The 17,176-nt window shown below is 34.3% G+C and overlaps 1 protein-coding gene and 1 pseudogene across 5 annotated transcripts; both read left to right on the top strand.

The window, feature by feature from the left end:
* The first annotated feature begins 844 nt into the window (after positions 1-844).
* LOC146887875 (uncharacterized) lies at positions 845-2,667 on the top strand (annotated as a pseudogene).
* A 4,400-nt stretch (positions 2,668-7,067) lies between these two features.
* LOC114175586 (Transducin/WD40 repeat-like superfamily protein) lies at positions 7,068-16,478 on the top strand. 5 transcript variants are annotated; one of them, XM_028060341.2, is made up of 13 exons: positions 7,068-7,338; positions 12,485-12,597; positions 12,690-12,781; positions 12,918-13,018; positions 13,400-13,500; positions 13,590-13,656; positions 13,767-13,866; positions 13,966-14,079; positions 14,185-14,322; positions 14,412-14,496; positions 14,787-14,836; positions 15,446-15,639; positions 16,129-16,478. In XM_028060341.2, the coding sequence occupies exons 2-12, from the start codon at positions 12,591-12,593 to the stop codon at positions 15,593-15,595; spliced, it is 1,005 nt and encodes a 334-aa protein (XP_027916142.1). In that variant the 5' UTR covers positions 7,068-7,338; positions 12,485-12,590; the 3' UTR covers positions 15,596-15,639; positions 16,129-16,478. The 5 variants fall into 5 exon arrangements, with proteins under 5 accessions (XP_027916142.1, XP_027916143.1, XP_085527713.1 ...); XM_028060342.2 differs by having other exon boundaries at positions 16,095-16,478; XM_085671587.1 differs by having other exon boundaries at positions 16,066-16,478.
* The last annotated feature ends 698 nt before the right edge of the window (positions 16,479-17,176 follow it).

Here is a 17,176-nt window from a genome sequence, read left to right as displayed (position 1 = left end):
TTACTTGTGATAATAACTATCAAATTAACTATTTACTATAATAGTTTCTTACCCTTTTTTTTCATATTATTCAATATCAAATTTTGAAAAATCCCGCATAAAAATCAATAGTTATCTAGTTATGTTATTAGATAATGAGTTGTATATTCTTTTTAATGTTGTATATTATGACGACTATAATTTCTGTGTATATAAATTGCAAAGTTTTCTTATTAATGAATATGATATATGCAATTCATAAGTGTTTTTCTCAATCGTATGTTAATTTAAATTTAAATACATTTGAGTCTTTATCTTTTCCCTAAAGTCCATTTTGTCTTTATCTTTTAAATCATTTATCTTGGTCACTATCAAAATCTGAGCCAACATTGTAGTATTCAATTTTAAATAACTTAGTCAATTATAATTATTAAATTTATCAACATAGAATTGGAGCCAGGTGTTCGTCAATAGACACTTGTATTGTGTAATTCACTTCTGAAACTTATCTCATTAAATTTATGAAAATGAAAATGAAATAACTCAATCAATATTACTATTAAATTTATCTACATGAACATTTATATTATTAAATCAGTATCTGGGGTCTACATTCATGTTTTTTATTTTTAAAACAATTTTTTAGAACTTTTAACTAATTCAAAACGCAACATCTACATGAAAACTAAATTTTTGTTGGGTTTTACCAGTTTTTACACAGTTAGTTAGTTTGTTAGTTTCTACGTATATAATTAGTTTTTTCTTTTCTAAACTCTATATAAATCATGTTTGACCACAGTACAGTAAATATCAAAAAGTTTTATCTGTTTCTTTCTCTCTCTGTTTTCGCTTTTCTCGTTTCGTATCTCTTGGTTTATCAAGATGATAGCCATCATAAAACTCCAATATGGTATCAGGAGCGTTTGCTTCCGCTAAAACCAGGTCTCCCTCTTTGCTTCTTTTTTCGTCTTTCCAAATCTTTCTTTTGTTTTTTCTTGATGGCATCAGAAAACACAGCCCCGACAGACGAATCCCAGAATCCTTCGAGTTCTTTCTACCTGCATCCTGGTGAAAACTCAGGAGCAACGTTGGTCAATATTCAGCTTGATGAGGCTAATTACCATGCTTGGAGTCGCGCCATGAAACGTGCCCTGATCTCCAAGAATAAACACAAATTCCTTGACGGTAGTGTCAAAACTCCAACCCATGGAACCATCCTCCATGATGTCTGGGAAAGATGTAACATGATGGTGATATCATGGCTTACGCGTGCCATGAATACTTAGATCGCCCAAAGCATTGTGTATATTGAAAACGCAAAAGATTTATGGGATGATTTGCGCGAACGATTTTCCAAGGGAGACCACTTCAGGATCTCTGATCTTCTTCAAGAACTACATTCAACCAAACAGGGAGAAAGATCTGTCACAGATTTTTTCACGAATCTCAAGGCGTTGTGGGAAGAACTTGAGTCTCTCAGACCAACACCAAGCTGCACTTGTAAGGTTAAGTGTGAATGTGACTTCATCAAAACTGTTATCAAGCACAAAGAATTCAAGTACATCATGTGTTTTCTAAAAGGGCTAAATGACGTCTATGGTACTGTGAAGACACAAATTCTGCTAATAGAGCCATTGCCAGGTATAAACCGTGTCTTCTCTCTTGTTATGCAACAAGAACGACAACTAATTGGGAACACCATAGAAAGCAGTAAGATCTTGGTGGCTGCAGCGAACACTGAGGATCAAAGAAATTCCAAGAATCATGTGAATTGGAAGGGACAAGGACAAGGACGAGGCAAAAACAGGAGTCAGAATAATGGCAAACAATGCAGCTATTGCCACAAACTATACCACACCATAGATGAGTGTTATGCTAAGCACGGTTATCCCCCTTGGTACAAGACCAAAGGTGAAAAGGTGGTTAACAACACTATTGTTGAAAAAGACGAAACTGTGATTAAACAACATGATCAACGACCAAGCAAGGAAAGTAGTATTTTCTCAGATGAACAAATGCTTCAGATATGAAAATGATCCAAGACGCCAAAGGTGATGTTTCTCACAAAGTTAACAATCTGATGTCTGATTCTACTGGTGAGAAGGTTTCAAATGGTAAGAACAGAAACATTATATGGATTCTAGATACCGGAGCAACTGACCATGTTACCTTTGATGTTTCTAATTTTGTAGTTTTTAGAAAAATAAGACCTACGTGTATTAAACTGCCAAATGGGTCAGATATATTTGCACACTATGATGGGACTGTTCAACTATTTGATAACTTTTTCTTGCATAATGTGTTTCTTGTACCTGAGTTTGCATTCAATCTTATTTCTGTGCAAAAGATTGTTAGATCCCACAACTGGAAACTAATTTTTTCCTCTGAGTTGTGTCAGATCCAAGATGCCCGTTCTTTGAAGATGATTGGAGAAGCTAAGCTCCAAGAAGGATTGTACCTGCTGCAATTGTCAGCCACAAAGAAGATTGTAAATTCCTTCTCCAGCATCACTGAGGGACATCATGATAACTCGAAGAATCAAGATGGAGGAATTTGGCACAAAAGGCTGGGACATCCCTCAGATAAAGTTCTACATCTTGTCAGTAAACGTTTTCCTTATATTGTTTTTAGTGAAACCAAACCTTGTGATGTATGTCATTTTTCAAAGCAGACTAGGCTTTCCTTTAATAATAGTAGCTCGTATTCTAAGCATGTTTTTGATTTGATACATGTTGACATTTGGGGGCCCTATGGCACCACCTCTATACATGGACATAGATTCTTTCTGACTATAGTGGATGACCACAGCAGGTTTTGTTGGGTGTTCTTAATGAAAACGAAAGCTGAAACTAGGGATGCTTTAAAAAAGTTTGTGATCATGATTAACACTCAATTTCACAAGAAAATTAAAATCATACGTTCTGATAATGGAAGTGAGTTTATGTGTAGAGACTTGTATGATAATCTTGGTATAATTCATCAAACCAGCTGCATAGAAACCCCCCAACAAAATTCTATTGTAGAAAGAAAGCATAGGCATATTCTGGAAGTTAGTAGAAGCCTTATTTTTCAATCTAACATTCCTATGATTTTTTGGTCCTATGCTGTTATGCAAGCTGTTTTTTTAATAAACCGTTTACCAACTAAAGTCTTGAAAGAAAAAACCCCTTATGAGTTAGTATATGAGATCACTCCAAATTTAAATGATGTTAAGGTGTTTGGATCCTTGTGTTTTGCCTTTAGCTTGCAAAGAAATAGGTCTAAATTCGACACAAGAGCTAGAAAATGTGTGTTCTTAGGTTACCAGAGTGGAACCAAAGGATATGTTGTGCTGGACATTAAAAGCAGAGAAATTTTTGTTTTCAGAGATGTTGGTTTTTATGAAAAGGTGTTTCCTTATGCCAACCATATTAATCCTGTTTTGCAAACAAATAATACTTGTCAAATATCAGATTTTAATCCTTTTTTTGATTTTGTCAATTACAATGCTGGAAATGTGCAAACTGAACACAATCATTCACACACTGAATCTCAAATTGAAAACGTTACTGATTCTTTGAGACGCTCTTCTCGAAATAGAAGAGCACCTAGTTTTTTACAAGACTATCATTGCCAACTTAGCTCTTATACAAACAAAAACAGTAAAAATATCCTTTATCCTATATCTTCATGTCTCAGCTACAGTAAACTTTCTTCTTCGCACTTGAAATATGTTCTTGCTATGTCCACCAATAGAGAGCCATCTTCTTACAGTGAAGCTGTCAATTTTCCCGAATGGAGGAAGGCCATGACAGAAGAAATTAGAGCCCTTGAACAAAATGAGACTTGGGATATTGTTGATCCACCTTGAGACAAAAAACCCATAGGCTACAGATGGGTTTATAAGGTAAAATATAATGCTAATGGTGAGGTAGAACGCTACAAAGCAAGGTTGGTAGCCAAGGGTTACACTCAACTGGAGGGCATCGACTATTTGGATACTTTTTTCCCTGTAGCAAAGTTAACCACCATCAGATTCCTTCTTGCCATTGCCTCTGCCCAAAATTGGTTTTTGAAACAATTGGATGTGAACAACGCATTTCTCCATGGAGATCTAGATGAAGAAGTTTATATGCTTCCTTCACCAGGGTGTGCTGATATTGAAAGCGGGCAAGTCTGCAGATTGAAGAAATCCCTGTATGGCTTAAAGCAAGCCAGCAGGCAATGGTTTGCGAAGCTCTCATCTCACCTTAAAGCCTTTGGTTTTTCTCAATCTGCATATGATCATTCATTGTTTGTAAAAATATTTGGGACTAACATCACTGTTCTTTTAGTGTACGTTGATGATATTATCCTTGCAGGAAATCATCTCTCTAATATTGAACAAATCACGCAATCCCTGAATGACACCTTTAAAGTCAAAAATTTGGGAAATTTGAAATATTTTCTCGGGCTGGAGATTGCTAGATCAAGTGAGGGAATCCATGTCTCACAAAGGAAATATGCGTTAGACATCTTAGCTGATAGTGGTCTCCTTGCTTCAAAGGCTTGTGCTACCCCTATTACCAAAGAAACTAAAGGTTTGTTCGAAGGAGGAGTTCCTCTTAAAGACATCACCCCATATCAAAGATTGATTGGGCGACTTCTTTACCTAACAAACACCAGGCCTGATATCAGATATGTTGTACAGTTCCTAAGTCAATTCATCCAATCCCCCACAGAAGAACACCTCGCAGCTGCCCATCGTGTCCTTCGTTACATTAAAGCAGCACCTGGACAGGGTCTCTTCTTCCCCAGCAACTCAACTTTACAAATAAAGGGCTTTTGTGACTCTGACTGGGCAACTTGTCCCAACACACGTTGATCTACAACTGGATTATGCGTCTTCCTTGGTTCATCATTAATAAGTTGGAAATCGAAAAAACAATCCACCATCTCAAGGTCTTCATCAGAAGCAGAGTACCGGGCCCTTGCCACTCTCACTTGTGAGATTCAGTGGCTGAAATACTTGTTGGATGAACTGCATATTAAACCAAAAGAGTCTGTTGTGGTATACTGTGACAACCAATCAGCACGTCATATTGCTTTGAATCCCATTTTTCACGAACGAACGAAACATATCGAAATAGATTGTCACGTCGTCCATGAGAAGGTTCAGGCCAAACTCTTCCAGCTCCTACCTATAACTTCCACGCATCAAGTCGCTGATGTCTTCACAAAGGCACTTGATCCAGGCATCTTCAAAAGTGTTGTGTCTAAGCTCGGATTTCTTGATATTCACTCCTGAGCTTATGGGGGCGTGTTGGGTTTTACCAGTTTTTACACAGTTAGTTAGTTTGTTAGTTTCTACGTATATAATTAGTTTTTTCTTTTCTAAACTCTATATAAACCATGTTTGACCACAGTACAGTAAATATCAGAAAGTTTTATCTGTTTCTTTCTCTCTCTCTGCTTTCGCTTTTCTCGTTTTGTATCTCTTGGTTTATCAAGATGATAGCCATCATAAAACTCCAACCAAAAACGCCATGAACATGATAGCAGGGTATATGAAGAGAGACGTAGTAGTGACGGTTCACAATCTGTTAATTATTCTAACAGTGTGAAAATGACCAAATTAAATAAAATTGACGAATATTAGGATTAAATTGAAAAAAAAAATTAAAAGTATGACCAAATTGAAAAAACCGAATGAAAACTAGGACCAATTCATTATTTAAGCATTTTCTTTTTAATATTTTATTCCAATTTTACTAGTAGTGTCACTATGTCATTTATTGATGACTTTATTTGTGTGTAAAATGTCTTACATTTGAATGTATGTTTTATATACTATTAATTTAAATTTATGTTTTAACTTTTATTTAGTTGGTCATTAACTTATACTCAGTTGCATGCTTAAATATTATTTGTTTTTTTTAGCAATTTAATTTGGATCCCATTTAAAAACTAATAAAATAACTTCTTTTTTTAAATATTCGCAAGGCTTAAATAGTTATTTGGTCCTAGTTTTGGTCCACTTTTCTCAATTTAGTCTTAGTTTAGGATTTGTTTTCAATGTGATCCTAAATTTCATTCAATCGAATCCTTTTTCTTAACGTCGTCAAACTCGTTAACAGAACAATTGTGATGTGGTGCAGTTTTCATTGACATGCTGCCACATCAGCCATCATCTTCAACCTTTCATCCTTTCTCCCACAAACTAGAAATCCTAGGTAGTTTTTGCACTTGCACCATTGATGCACCCATGTCTTCTCTACGCCACAACTAGTTGGCGTTAGTTGGAGCTTCATCAGAGATCCCATCAAGACACCACTTACAACTAAACGATAATCTTCGTCATCAACGCAAGACAATAGCGACCACGTTCACCACACACTCGCTTGAAACAGATCGAATAACGGGCACCCAAAAGCAAAACCCTAAATCGCGTGAACCTTCATCGCAATGCGTAGAGACTAGTTCAACCCACCACCACATCGTGAAACTTCCGCCTTCTGCATCTTCAACCATTGTGAGACCATCTCGTGCCACAACTCATCACAAAGTCAGCTACAAAACGAAGGGCGATGTAGTTCAGAGTTCACGAACCAGAAAACACAAGGAACACACATATCGAAAACCAACACTCGAGAGCTTGTCGGAAAACAAAAGTCGAACATCAACGTTCTCTTTGATGGAAGCGAGTGCGCATTGCACACAATGGACAACCTCCTTAGATCTTCAATGGAAGCAAATCCCCAAATCCAAATCAAACCCTAAACCCAAAAATGTCACGTTAGTGAACAATGCACCACGTTACAGGAACAATCCACTATATACATTGTTTTGTTAATGATTTTAATGGTGTTAAAAAAATAAACTTGATTGAACTAAATTTAAGACCACATTAAAAACAAATCCTAAACTAGGATCAAATTAAAAAAATTGACTAAAATTAAGACCAAATGACTATTTAAACCTTTAAAAAAAAGTTAAGCGTAGATTAAAAAATCATCTCCAAATATTTATTATGCGGGTATTCGAGTGATAACAAGACAAGTAATATCTTTTCTTTTTCAAAAAATAAAAACATTCTCAAAAAGCAAAAAAAAACCGTGTTCCTATCATCATTTTCACATTCCGTGTGTCCCTCTCAATACACACTACAATATTTTGGTATTTTAAACGAACTTGGCTGAATCTTCTCCACAGTTCAACACACCGCACCACCTCTCAACACCACCACACCGCCTCTCAACACCACCGCACGGCCTCACTTCTGTGCGCCTCCCTCCTTGCACCATCATACCGCCTCACTTTTGTGCGTCTCCTCCCTCTCAACATCACCGTCTCACTTCTGTTCATCTTCCTCTCAATGAAGTTCTTGAATAGTGAATAAAGGTTAGTATGTTTCACACTCTGAGGTATGCAATTTAGGGTTTTCCTCCTGTTTTGGTTAATTTTTTTAAATTGATTTTGTTACTTTTCGTTTTGTATCTATAATTTGGGGTTTGGGTTTTATTTTGTTATCTGGGTAAGATTTGGTGATTTGGTATACAATTTATGGTATACAAAGTGCAGAGTTTGTTTATGGCAAGGGGTTTCTCTGCCTGGTTCAATGTTTCAGTGCAGTAAGGAAAGTGTCTTTTCTGCCTATTTCTATGTTGCTCCCGTATTCATGCTTGGTTCTGTTTTAGAGAAAGTGTTATTCATGCAGTAAGAGAAAAGCATGATACACTGTAATCACAATCAGTGTAATGCGTTGTTCCCCAGTAGCTTGGTTGCAAATTTGTGATTCACGTAAAAATCATTCTTTGTGAAAGTAGTATAGCAGGACAAACACATTCCCCTGCCCCAAATTGATTGCCATGAACTCTCTTCTGGTTGGTTGCAAACAATTCTCACAATCAAGTACAAGTCTGCAATGGTGTGTTTTGTCACTATTATTCAAAAATAAGGCGTGACATAAATTTGGAATAGGTGTTTCGTATAGGTTTCACAAATTGAGGATTCCGAGCAAGTAGGATAAACAACAGAAGGGAGGTTGAAGTAATTTATTTATAATTAATAAAGAACTCCCTGACAGAAGAATGCTGTTGTAAATTGATTTTGTGTGCACTCTTTGTACTTTTCCAATAAGGGATAGCAATAGATTTATCAAGGCTACTAATAATCAATGCAAAAGCCCATGGTTTGGACTTGAGAAAATGGATGTAGGGAGGTCAATTTTAAAAGTACAACACCAGGAAACATAAAGGCACAATAGAGATTGTATCAACCTTATTAATACCTAAGAGAATGAAGATCAAGATGAATATGAGTTCCATCTGACAAACTTTACACAGATCATTAACATTAAAAGATTGATGAAATATTACAAACATGAGTCTGGCAGCCATTCTAATTAGATAAAAAAGAGGAACGATTACAAAATGTTCTGTATGCCTTCAGTAGAATCTCATGAAATTACAGATGGTCAGATGTCAACAATAGGATTACACTCATGATAAACATGCTTTTGTGTCAGCTATCCTCTAAACCACCTCAAATAGAAAAAAAAAATTACAAACTGATTATGTCTAACATGGTACTAATATAGATATGATTGTCAAGCACACTGCCCAGGCTGGATAGAATTCAAGGTTGTGTTTGCTATGCAAAACAATGGGCAATTTATAAGACATTAGCTCATCATAATTGCTAATATAGATAACCACCGTATACCATAATAGACTAATAGTAGATAAATATCCATATCTACAACTCTAGAAGTACAAGATGATGCACACATGAATCAACAATTACCAAAATAAGTAATCTGCAATGTTATCGAAAGACGCACATACATTGAGCTAAGCCAGCGTAACTCAGATACACTTTGATGATGTGATTTTTCCAAATCTGCCGAACCTTAAAAAAAAAAAGCAAATAGGCTCAACGGTCCAGTTAACAATATTCAAGGTCATACATGATATATATTCTGTGCAAGCCGCAGCATTGTAGTATTTAATATGTAGAGTATACTACAGACTTTTTATGAGCCTTCCTTTTGTCCAGACTCCAGATACTCTAAATGCATCATAGTTTGTTAAGTAAAAAGGTTTCAAGGGAACTAAGGTGTGTATAATTTAAACAGACTTTTAACAATAGTTTTAAACTTACAGGGTTGGTACAGAATGCCAGAATTTTCAAGAAGTTCATGCCTATGCCACTTCAATAAAGATACTGTTAAGTAACTAAAACTTAAATGAATCCTAATAAAGAAACAAATGCATCCTGATGTTAACTCGATTCTATATCAGTATGAAAATAATTATCATATAAATACATAGATAAGAATAAAGTATAAAGTAAAAAAACTCACATTTACTGCCAATAGGGAAACAAATAAACCCAATTAAAATTTGGGACACGTGATGGCTGAAGAAAAATAAGTGAATTGTAAGTACCAACATGTACACATCTAACGTATGTATTTGAGATCTCATCAAGATTCACCCTTGAGCATTTAGATTTCACCTCCTCTTCAACAAGTGGAAATGGACCCTGTCATTGAATTAAAAAAAGAAGTCATAAAAGGGTATGAAGAAATTGAGAGAAAATAAATCAATAAAAATATTTAAAACATCATTATCAGAAAATACGAAAAGAGAACAGTACCTAGAAGACAATAATACAGAACTGAGAAAGAGAAGAGAATAGGATTTTTATAAACTGCAAAATGGTTTCTTGCACTACCTTTTGAAGTACATATTTAGTGTTTATACAAACGTAGTAGCTTACTTTGCTGACCGGACTATAGGTCTAACTAAGTGGCAGCTCAGCATAACTGACTTCAGTAAGTTAGTTACAACAAATGCTGGCAAAGAACCTATAATACTAAGCGTTTACAACAGCTAGCTTTGCTATTATCATACCTATATATTTATATGTACATGATTATATTCTTCTTTGAGATAATCCCATATGGCTTTGGATGACTTTAGAGACATGATTCGAGTGAAAATTGTTGGTGAAACTGCAGCAAAGAGACATGCCTTTGCCTTAGCTTTACTGATTTTTTTGTCCTTGTGACTCTTGATTTGAGCCATTGTTGGATTGCCAGGTAGTGCAGGAATTTCATAGTCCTCTTCAATTGCCTCCCCATAGATCTAGAGCCTCTAGGTAGGGTTCCATTTGTGCTGCCCACATTTGATAATTTTCGCCACTGAAAACTGGTGGTGCTATTGCTGAGAAACTTGAATCTCCTTCCATTCTTTCAGATTGTTCTATGATACCAATTGTTAGTAATTTTTCTGTGAAAGTCAAAGGTATTTCTCATTCAACACATTACAGAAAACATTACAATGTTAAAGGCTACAAAAGAAACATAACTGCACACACTTCCCACACAACATAACTGTCCGCAAATAAAAAACTGACAGAAAAACAAACTGAGATAAAAAACTGTTTGTGAAATTGAAAAACACTTCTCTAACATTAACTGTTATTGAGACGCCTTGCAAGTGATAGACCTCACAGAACAATTTTGCTATTACTTATTTAACCCTTTTAGAGGTTATTCCATCATTCTTCATCTATTTCAATTTTATTCATAAGTATGTAGTTTACTTTTCATTATTTCGTTCATGTGTATTCTATCTCAATTTTATATGGTAGAATACTTCAATTCTATTATATACATCTTATTTTTTTTTAAATAAATTCATAGTTCTTTACTTATTTTTAATCACATGTTTTTCTAGTGATTGAATTTTTTTTCTTTAATATTCTCATAAGATTAGTTTATGATTTGAAACAATCAAGAGATTCAACTCTTAACACATCTATATAACACATATAACACATCTATGTATCATATGTGTTATTCTTCCCAAGCTTCGTAGCATCCCATTGAGTTAGTACCTCTAATAGTAAACTATTGAAATTGGGTATATTGATGGAAAATTAGCTTCGAAGAAAAAACATAAAGTATACAGGTACGATGAAAAGAAAAAAAAAAAAGATCTTGAAGGAATTTTTTATGATTAATGACAAAACAAAATGCAAGTTTATACAAAAATTATAGGTATAATTAATGATTTAGTGTCCTAATTTTTTGGTTTAGTTCAATTTGGTCCCTTTATTATTGGTTGGTTCAAGTTAGTCCCCCAATTATTAGAAAGGATTCAATTTGGTCATCTCCATTAAGTTGGAGTTAACACCGTGTCCGTACAGGACATGTGTCAAGCGGTAAATTTTAATTTTTTTTTTAATTTTTAATTTTATATTTCTAGATATTTATAAGCTGCCACGTGTCAGGTTGTCATGTTACGTGGTAGCATGACACATGACAGTGGTAATAGTTATTTTCAATTTAGTTTCCTATTTAAATTTTTGGTTCAATTTAGTATCTATATTTCTTAAATCAATCCAATTTTGTCCTCCCAATTTGAGACCAAATTAGTAAATAAACTTAATTATAAAACTTATATATACATGTTAAAATAAGTTTTTTGAATTTATACATCAAATCATTATACCTAAATATTCAAATTATTTTATTTTTTACAAGTGTAAAAAATTTCAAGTGTAAAAAAGTACAAAGGTAAAAATGTAAAAAATAGACTAATTTGAGTGTTTAGGTGGGATGATTTGATGTATATATTCAAAAAAATTATTGTAATATGTATATATAAATTGTAATTAAGCTTATTTAATAATTTGGTCTCAAATTTGAGAGGCCAAAATTCAGTTGTTTTAAAAAATAGGAGTACTAAATTGAATTAAAAATTTAAGTAGGGGACTAAATTGAAAACAACTATTACCATTGACATGTGTCAAGATGGTAAACTGTCACGTGGGACAACGATAACCTAACACGTGGTAATTTATAAATTTTTAGAAAAAAAATTAAAAATTTCAGGATTTGACACGTGTCTTGTACGGACAGTGTTCATTCCAACTTAACGGAGAGGACAAAATTGAACATTTTTAAATAATTGGGGGACTAAATTGAACAAACCAATAATAAGGGTACATTTTAAAATACTCTGGGGACTAAATTGAACAAACCAAAAAATTAGGGGACTAAATCAGTAATTATACCAAAATTATATATATGAGAGAGTGGATTGGAAAACGAACTGAAAATGAATAAACACAGATGTGTTTGTGCAATTAGAAAAGGCAACAGCAACACCCAAAACGGATAGAAACTTGCAAGAGAGAAACAGTGAACCACGGAATTGTTACCCAGGTTTGTTCTGCATAAGAATTCGTCTAGAAGCAAACAAATCCGCCGTCGTTTATTACCTTTTTCTAGTTTTTATCTTAGCTCGCTGTGTTATAAACTCGTGAGTTTACATAAGGTTGAGCGAGTTTGCTCCAGTTTTCACAAACCTACTAGAAAACGATTCTACTTATGAATTAACTAGGTTTCAAGTGTGTGGGAACGTAAAGTTGTTCGATTTTCTACGTTCTAGCCCACCTTGCTCACAGTCTTATATCTTTCTGCGTTGTTTTCTGTTCTTCCTATTATTTCATACGCAATACAAACATTGTGTAGGTGCAGGAGTAAGGTTTCTTCGAATTTTTGAACGGGCACGGTCACAATCTTAATCCCCTCAATCTTCCTGACTTTTCTGACGACTAAGGCAAAATTTAGGGAAACGATGGGAGGTATTTCAAAGTTGTTACTGATTTTTATGTTATCTTTTTGCTCTGCTCTATTTTCCTTTCCCTTGATTTTCTTACGCTTTAAGTGTTCGTAGGGACACAAACTGAGAGAGAAGAGAAGGTGTCTTTGGAGCTCAGTGAAGAAATTCTTCAGAGTATGGAAGTAGGAATGGCCTTCAAAGACTATGTAAGCAATTCTACCATTACGTTTTCTGTTCTTATTTTAGATTAGGGCAGTGTTTCTAATGTTTTGGGATTTGGCAACCTCAAATTTGTTTTTCATTGTATTCTTTTCTTTAATTTTGTGTGCATATGTTTTTCAGAATGGTAGAATTAGTTCCTTGGACTTTCACAGGGCATCCAGTTATCTAGTAACTGCTAGTGATGATGAATCCATTCGACTGTATGAGGTTACCAGTGGAACGTAAGCCCCATTTTATCTGTTGCTCTAATTATATAGACAATTGAATGAATGATTAGAGAAAATCTTTTTATCCTAAAGTTTATTGTCATTGTTGCATCCTCATATCGATTTACATCTCTAGTATGATTTAAGAAGATTGCATCATTATTTGATTTGATGTGACAAATACTTTCAACAGATTGGGTTTATTAACATTTATAAATGACATAAGATGTAATTTCACAACTACAAATTGTTCAATCATTTACAGCTAAATTGTTAACATTGACTATGGAGCAAATATAGAGCTTAATGGTCATGTTATTGATTCTTTGAAATTTCTTGCCATCCTTCCGTTTGTGTAACTAATCTACATGTGGGCATCAACACATTTTCCATCAGTTGTTTGAAGACAATTAATAGCAAAAAGTATGGGGTTGACCTGGTTTGCTTCACATCTCATCCTACAACTGTTATATACTCTTCGAAAAATGGTTGGGATGGTGTGTTTCTTACTTGCTTTCCTCTTCAATAAACTTGGCATCGGCAGTAAATTTTGTATACTCATTATAAAATTTTTCCATCAATCCAGAATCTTTGCGGCTTCTATCGTTGCATGATAACAAGTATTTGAGATATTTCAAAGGTCACCATGACAGGTTTGGTATCTGACATTTTGTAATATATTCATTTAAATTTCATATCATATGATACAATACTCATGTTCATTCCATTTGATTGTTCTAAAAGAATATCAGTTATTTGCCAGGGTTGTGTCGCTAAGCTTGTGCTCTCGGAAAGACTGCTTTATATCTGGTTCTCTAGATCGAACTGTTTTACTATGGGATCAAAGGGCTGAAAAGTGCCAGGTAGTGTCATGTGCATGCTGTTACTTGCTTATTTTATGTCTTTTTGTTTATTATACATCATATAACTTTATAGGGGCTTCTTACATTAAAAATAAATAGGGACTGTTACGTGTACAAGGAAGGCCTGCTATATCATATGACGATCAAGGACTTGTCTTTGCAGTTGCCTTTGGAGGATTTATAAGAATGTTTGATGCTCGCAAGTATGAAAAGGTTTGCAAATTCAAAATGAGAGTATGAATATGTATAAAGCTTGGCTTTGTCTGTTAATTGTGACACACAGTTATAATCTAATATGGTGAATTTCACTTGCTACAGGGTCCCTTTGAGATATTTTCCGTTGGGGGAGATATGTCTGATGCAAATGTTGTGAAATTTAGTAATGATGGGAGTCTCATTCTTTTAACAACGGCAGATGGGCATATTCATGTGCTTGATTCATTTCGCGGCACACTCGTCAGTATCTTTCCTTGTTTCACTTAATTTATAGTGCTTTGAATTGAAAGGTTTTGTGTGTGATTTTTTTTCTCATTACATTTACATAGTTATCCACATATAATGTCACGCCTGTCTCATGCAACTCCACATTAGAAGCTTCTTTCAGCCCCGAGGGAATGTTTGTAATATCTGGTAAGCATTTTCAGATCATTCCAAGAACTTGTGATCATTATTCATTTGGTATACTCATTATTCGCACATTTAAATCTTTATTACACTGTTTGTTTTTGCCTGAAATAGTGTTTTGGAAGGAAGATTTGGATTGAATATGATTATATTAAAATGTATGCATCATGGTGTGGTTTTTCTGTCTTGTATTCTCAATTTTTTTCCTATTTGTGTGATCCTGTTGGTTGCTGCTTACTGCGTGTGTAGGTTTGTTATGCTTAATTTGATAGTTTTACACTTGGATCCTTTGACAGGTTCTGGGGATGGAAGCATCTATGCATGGAGTGTTCGAAGTGGCAAAGAAGTATGATAAGCTATATTCTTTCTTTTTCATAGCTATTTTCTGTACATATTTTTGTTTGGATAGTAATTTAATAACTGTTAATATAGTTTTTCTCCTATCAGGAGGATATGCTTCCAACTCATCTATCATGTTATTCCTGTTTCATTTTTCAGAATGTTCTACCATTTGATTGTGAATACAGTAATTTATTTCCTATTTGCAAACTGATAATAACAGAATATACTATTTTGAAGCCTGGCAAGTTGTGTGAAATTTGAACTTTTTATGATATGTTTGGATTGCAGTTAGAAAAATTGAGTTTGATTGAATGAAACAGAAAGTCTCATTCAACGAAAAAGCTTTATGGTATTGCTTTGAAAGCAACCCACATTTGGTGCTCAATGAAACAATTTTTTTTGTCAAACATCATTACGTGACTTTCAATGCAAAGTAAACTTGGGTTTGGACTTCCAAACGTTAAACCAAATACATACTTAATTATGCATAAAGCGGTTATGCATGAAAAAAGCTTCTAAATTCTACTTCGGGTAACATAGTATTTTCCCTTTGTGAATTTAAGTACGAATAGGACTTACCATTCCAATGTTAATTCTTTTTTGCCTTGTCTAGGTTGCAAGTTGGAGGAGTGCAACTTCTGATACTGGACCGCCTGTAATAAAGTGGGCTCCTGGAAGTCTAATGTTTGCTACTGGATCATCTGAATTGTCATTCTGGATTCCAGATTTGTCTAAGTTGGGATCCTACGTTGGAAGAAAGTAGAAACAATGCATGGTAAAATTGTTTGCCCATCAACCCACTGAAAGGTAATATTTTTTTACTACCACAGTGACAAGTTTTGTCATGGTTTGTAAATATTCTTCTCTGAAGAGCAACGGGTATTTCAATGACCCTCTTAATCTGTACACGTTAAAATATTTAAATGTATATACCTTCTTTCTGTCAACATGCTTGCTATAGATGTTCATTTGGTGCCCCTGCCAATCAAGATTTTAACCTGTCTTGGGAAGCTCTTGGCAAAAAAAAAAAACTGTCCTTGTGAATGGTTGAATTCTGGTTTTGTTTTCAAATTTGACATGCATACTTGAGGTAGGGAATTAACCATTGAATTTTTTTCCTTGCTGAATTGGGGCATGAGTTCCCTTCTTGCCTTTCTTCCATATGGCTATGATACTTTTCCACTTTTAGAAATATGTTGACCAATTTTTATGGGGGCTTCACCCCAAAATTAGTTATTGCATAACTGTACTTCTGCTGGCAGCAACCAGTAGATGAGGGATTGTTGTGTTTTGCAGATATGAGAGAATATGAGGAATCTTCTTGGTCGTAGTTGTTACCTAAGGAAAATATAAACTGCTTGATTATATCTTTATGCAATGGAAGTTAATGAAGTGTCATGCCAGTCTGTTGAACCATTCCACTTGATGACTCAGTTCAGATTGGAGACAGAACTTATGGCATAGACGAAAATCCCCTTTCACAGGAGTTATTAATTAACCTATACAACAATATTTTTTGGCCTGCGATTGTTTTAGTTCGATTAGTTTTCACATACAACAGAAATTGATCGACACTTTTTGTTAGGTGAATTTTATTTGAATTAGCCCACCACTATACTCTAATCTTCACCTCTGGGAGGATATTATACTAGAAATCCCATATAGTTAGGCAGCACTACAACGATAATCAGAAAACTTGATAGGTCAAGTGTTGTTACTTCTCTCGAGTAATCACCACTCTTATAATCGTTAGATATTGACTTGACATGACATGTGATTGACATGTTAGGACGAGTTTAAGGATGTGAACAAATGAGAAATCCGATGAATAAAAATCGAAAGAGAAAGAAAATGCAGTGAATGAAAATATGGTGAGAAGAAAAATGAATGTTAGAAATGTTTGGTGTGAAACAAATAGAGAAGATACAACAAAGGAAAATTATAAATTATAAATTATATTTAATTAAAACTTATCAATTAGCTTGCACAGATAATTGGTCGTATTTTTATAGGGTCCTTTATAAATGGATTATCGTTGTATGATAACATATTAGCTGAGTGCTTGAAAAATGAAATGAATAATATATGACTATTCTAGAATCGGTTACTCTTAGCATTTTAAACACTGAAATCAATTGTAAAGAGATGATAATGGACTATTTTATATACAAAACATGAAGAGGTGAGACTAATGCTTTTTTTTTTTTTTTTTTTACTAAATATACTTTTGTATTTTCATATCTATTTTCTTTCTACTAAATTTCTCATAAAAATGTGTTTCCACACTATAGTAGTTTAGAAGCAGGTGAAATAATAAGCTTATTCTTAAGCAGTTGTACCCAAA

This window comes from Vigna unguiculata, chromosome 3, assembly GCF_037176805.1.
Source record: "Vigna unguiculata cultivar grain cowpea cultivar isolate G323 ecotype 2 chromosome 3, ASM3717680v1, whole genome shotgun sequence".
Taxonomy (NCBI): Eukaryota; Viridiplantae; Streptophyta; class Magnoliopsida; order Fabales; family Fabaceae; genus Vigna; species Vigna unguiculata.
The sequence above is the reverse complement of the archived record's forward strand: the minus strand, read 5'-3'. Positions and strand labels throughout refer to the sequence as shown.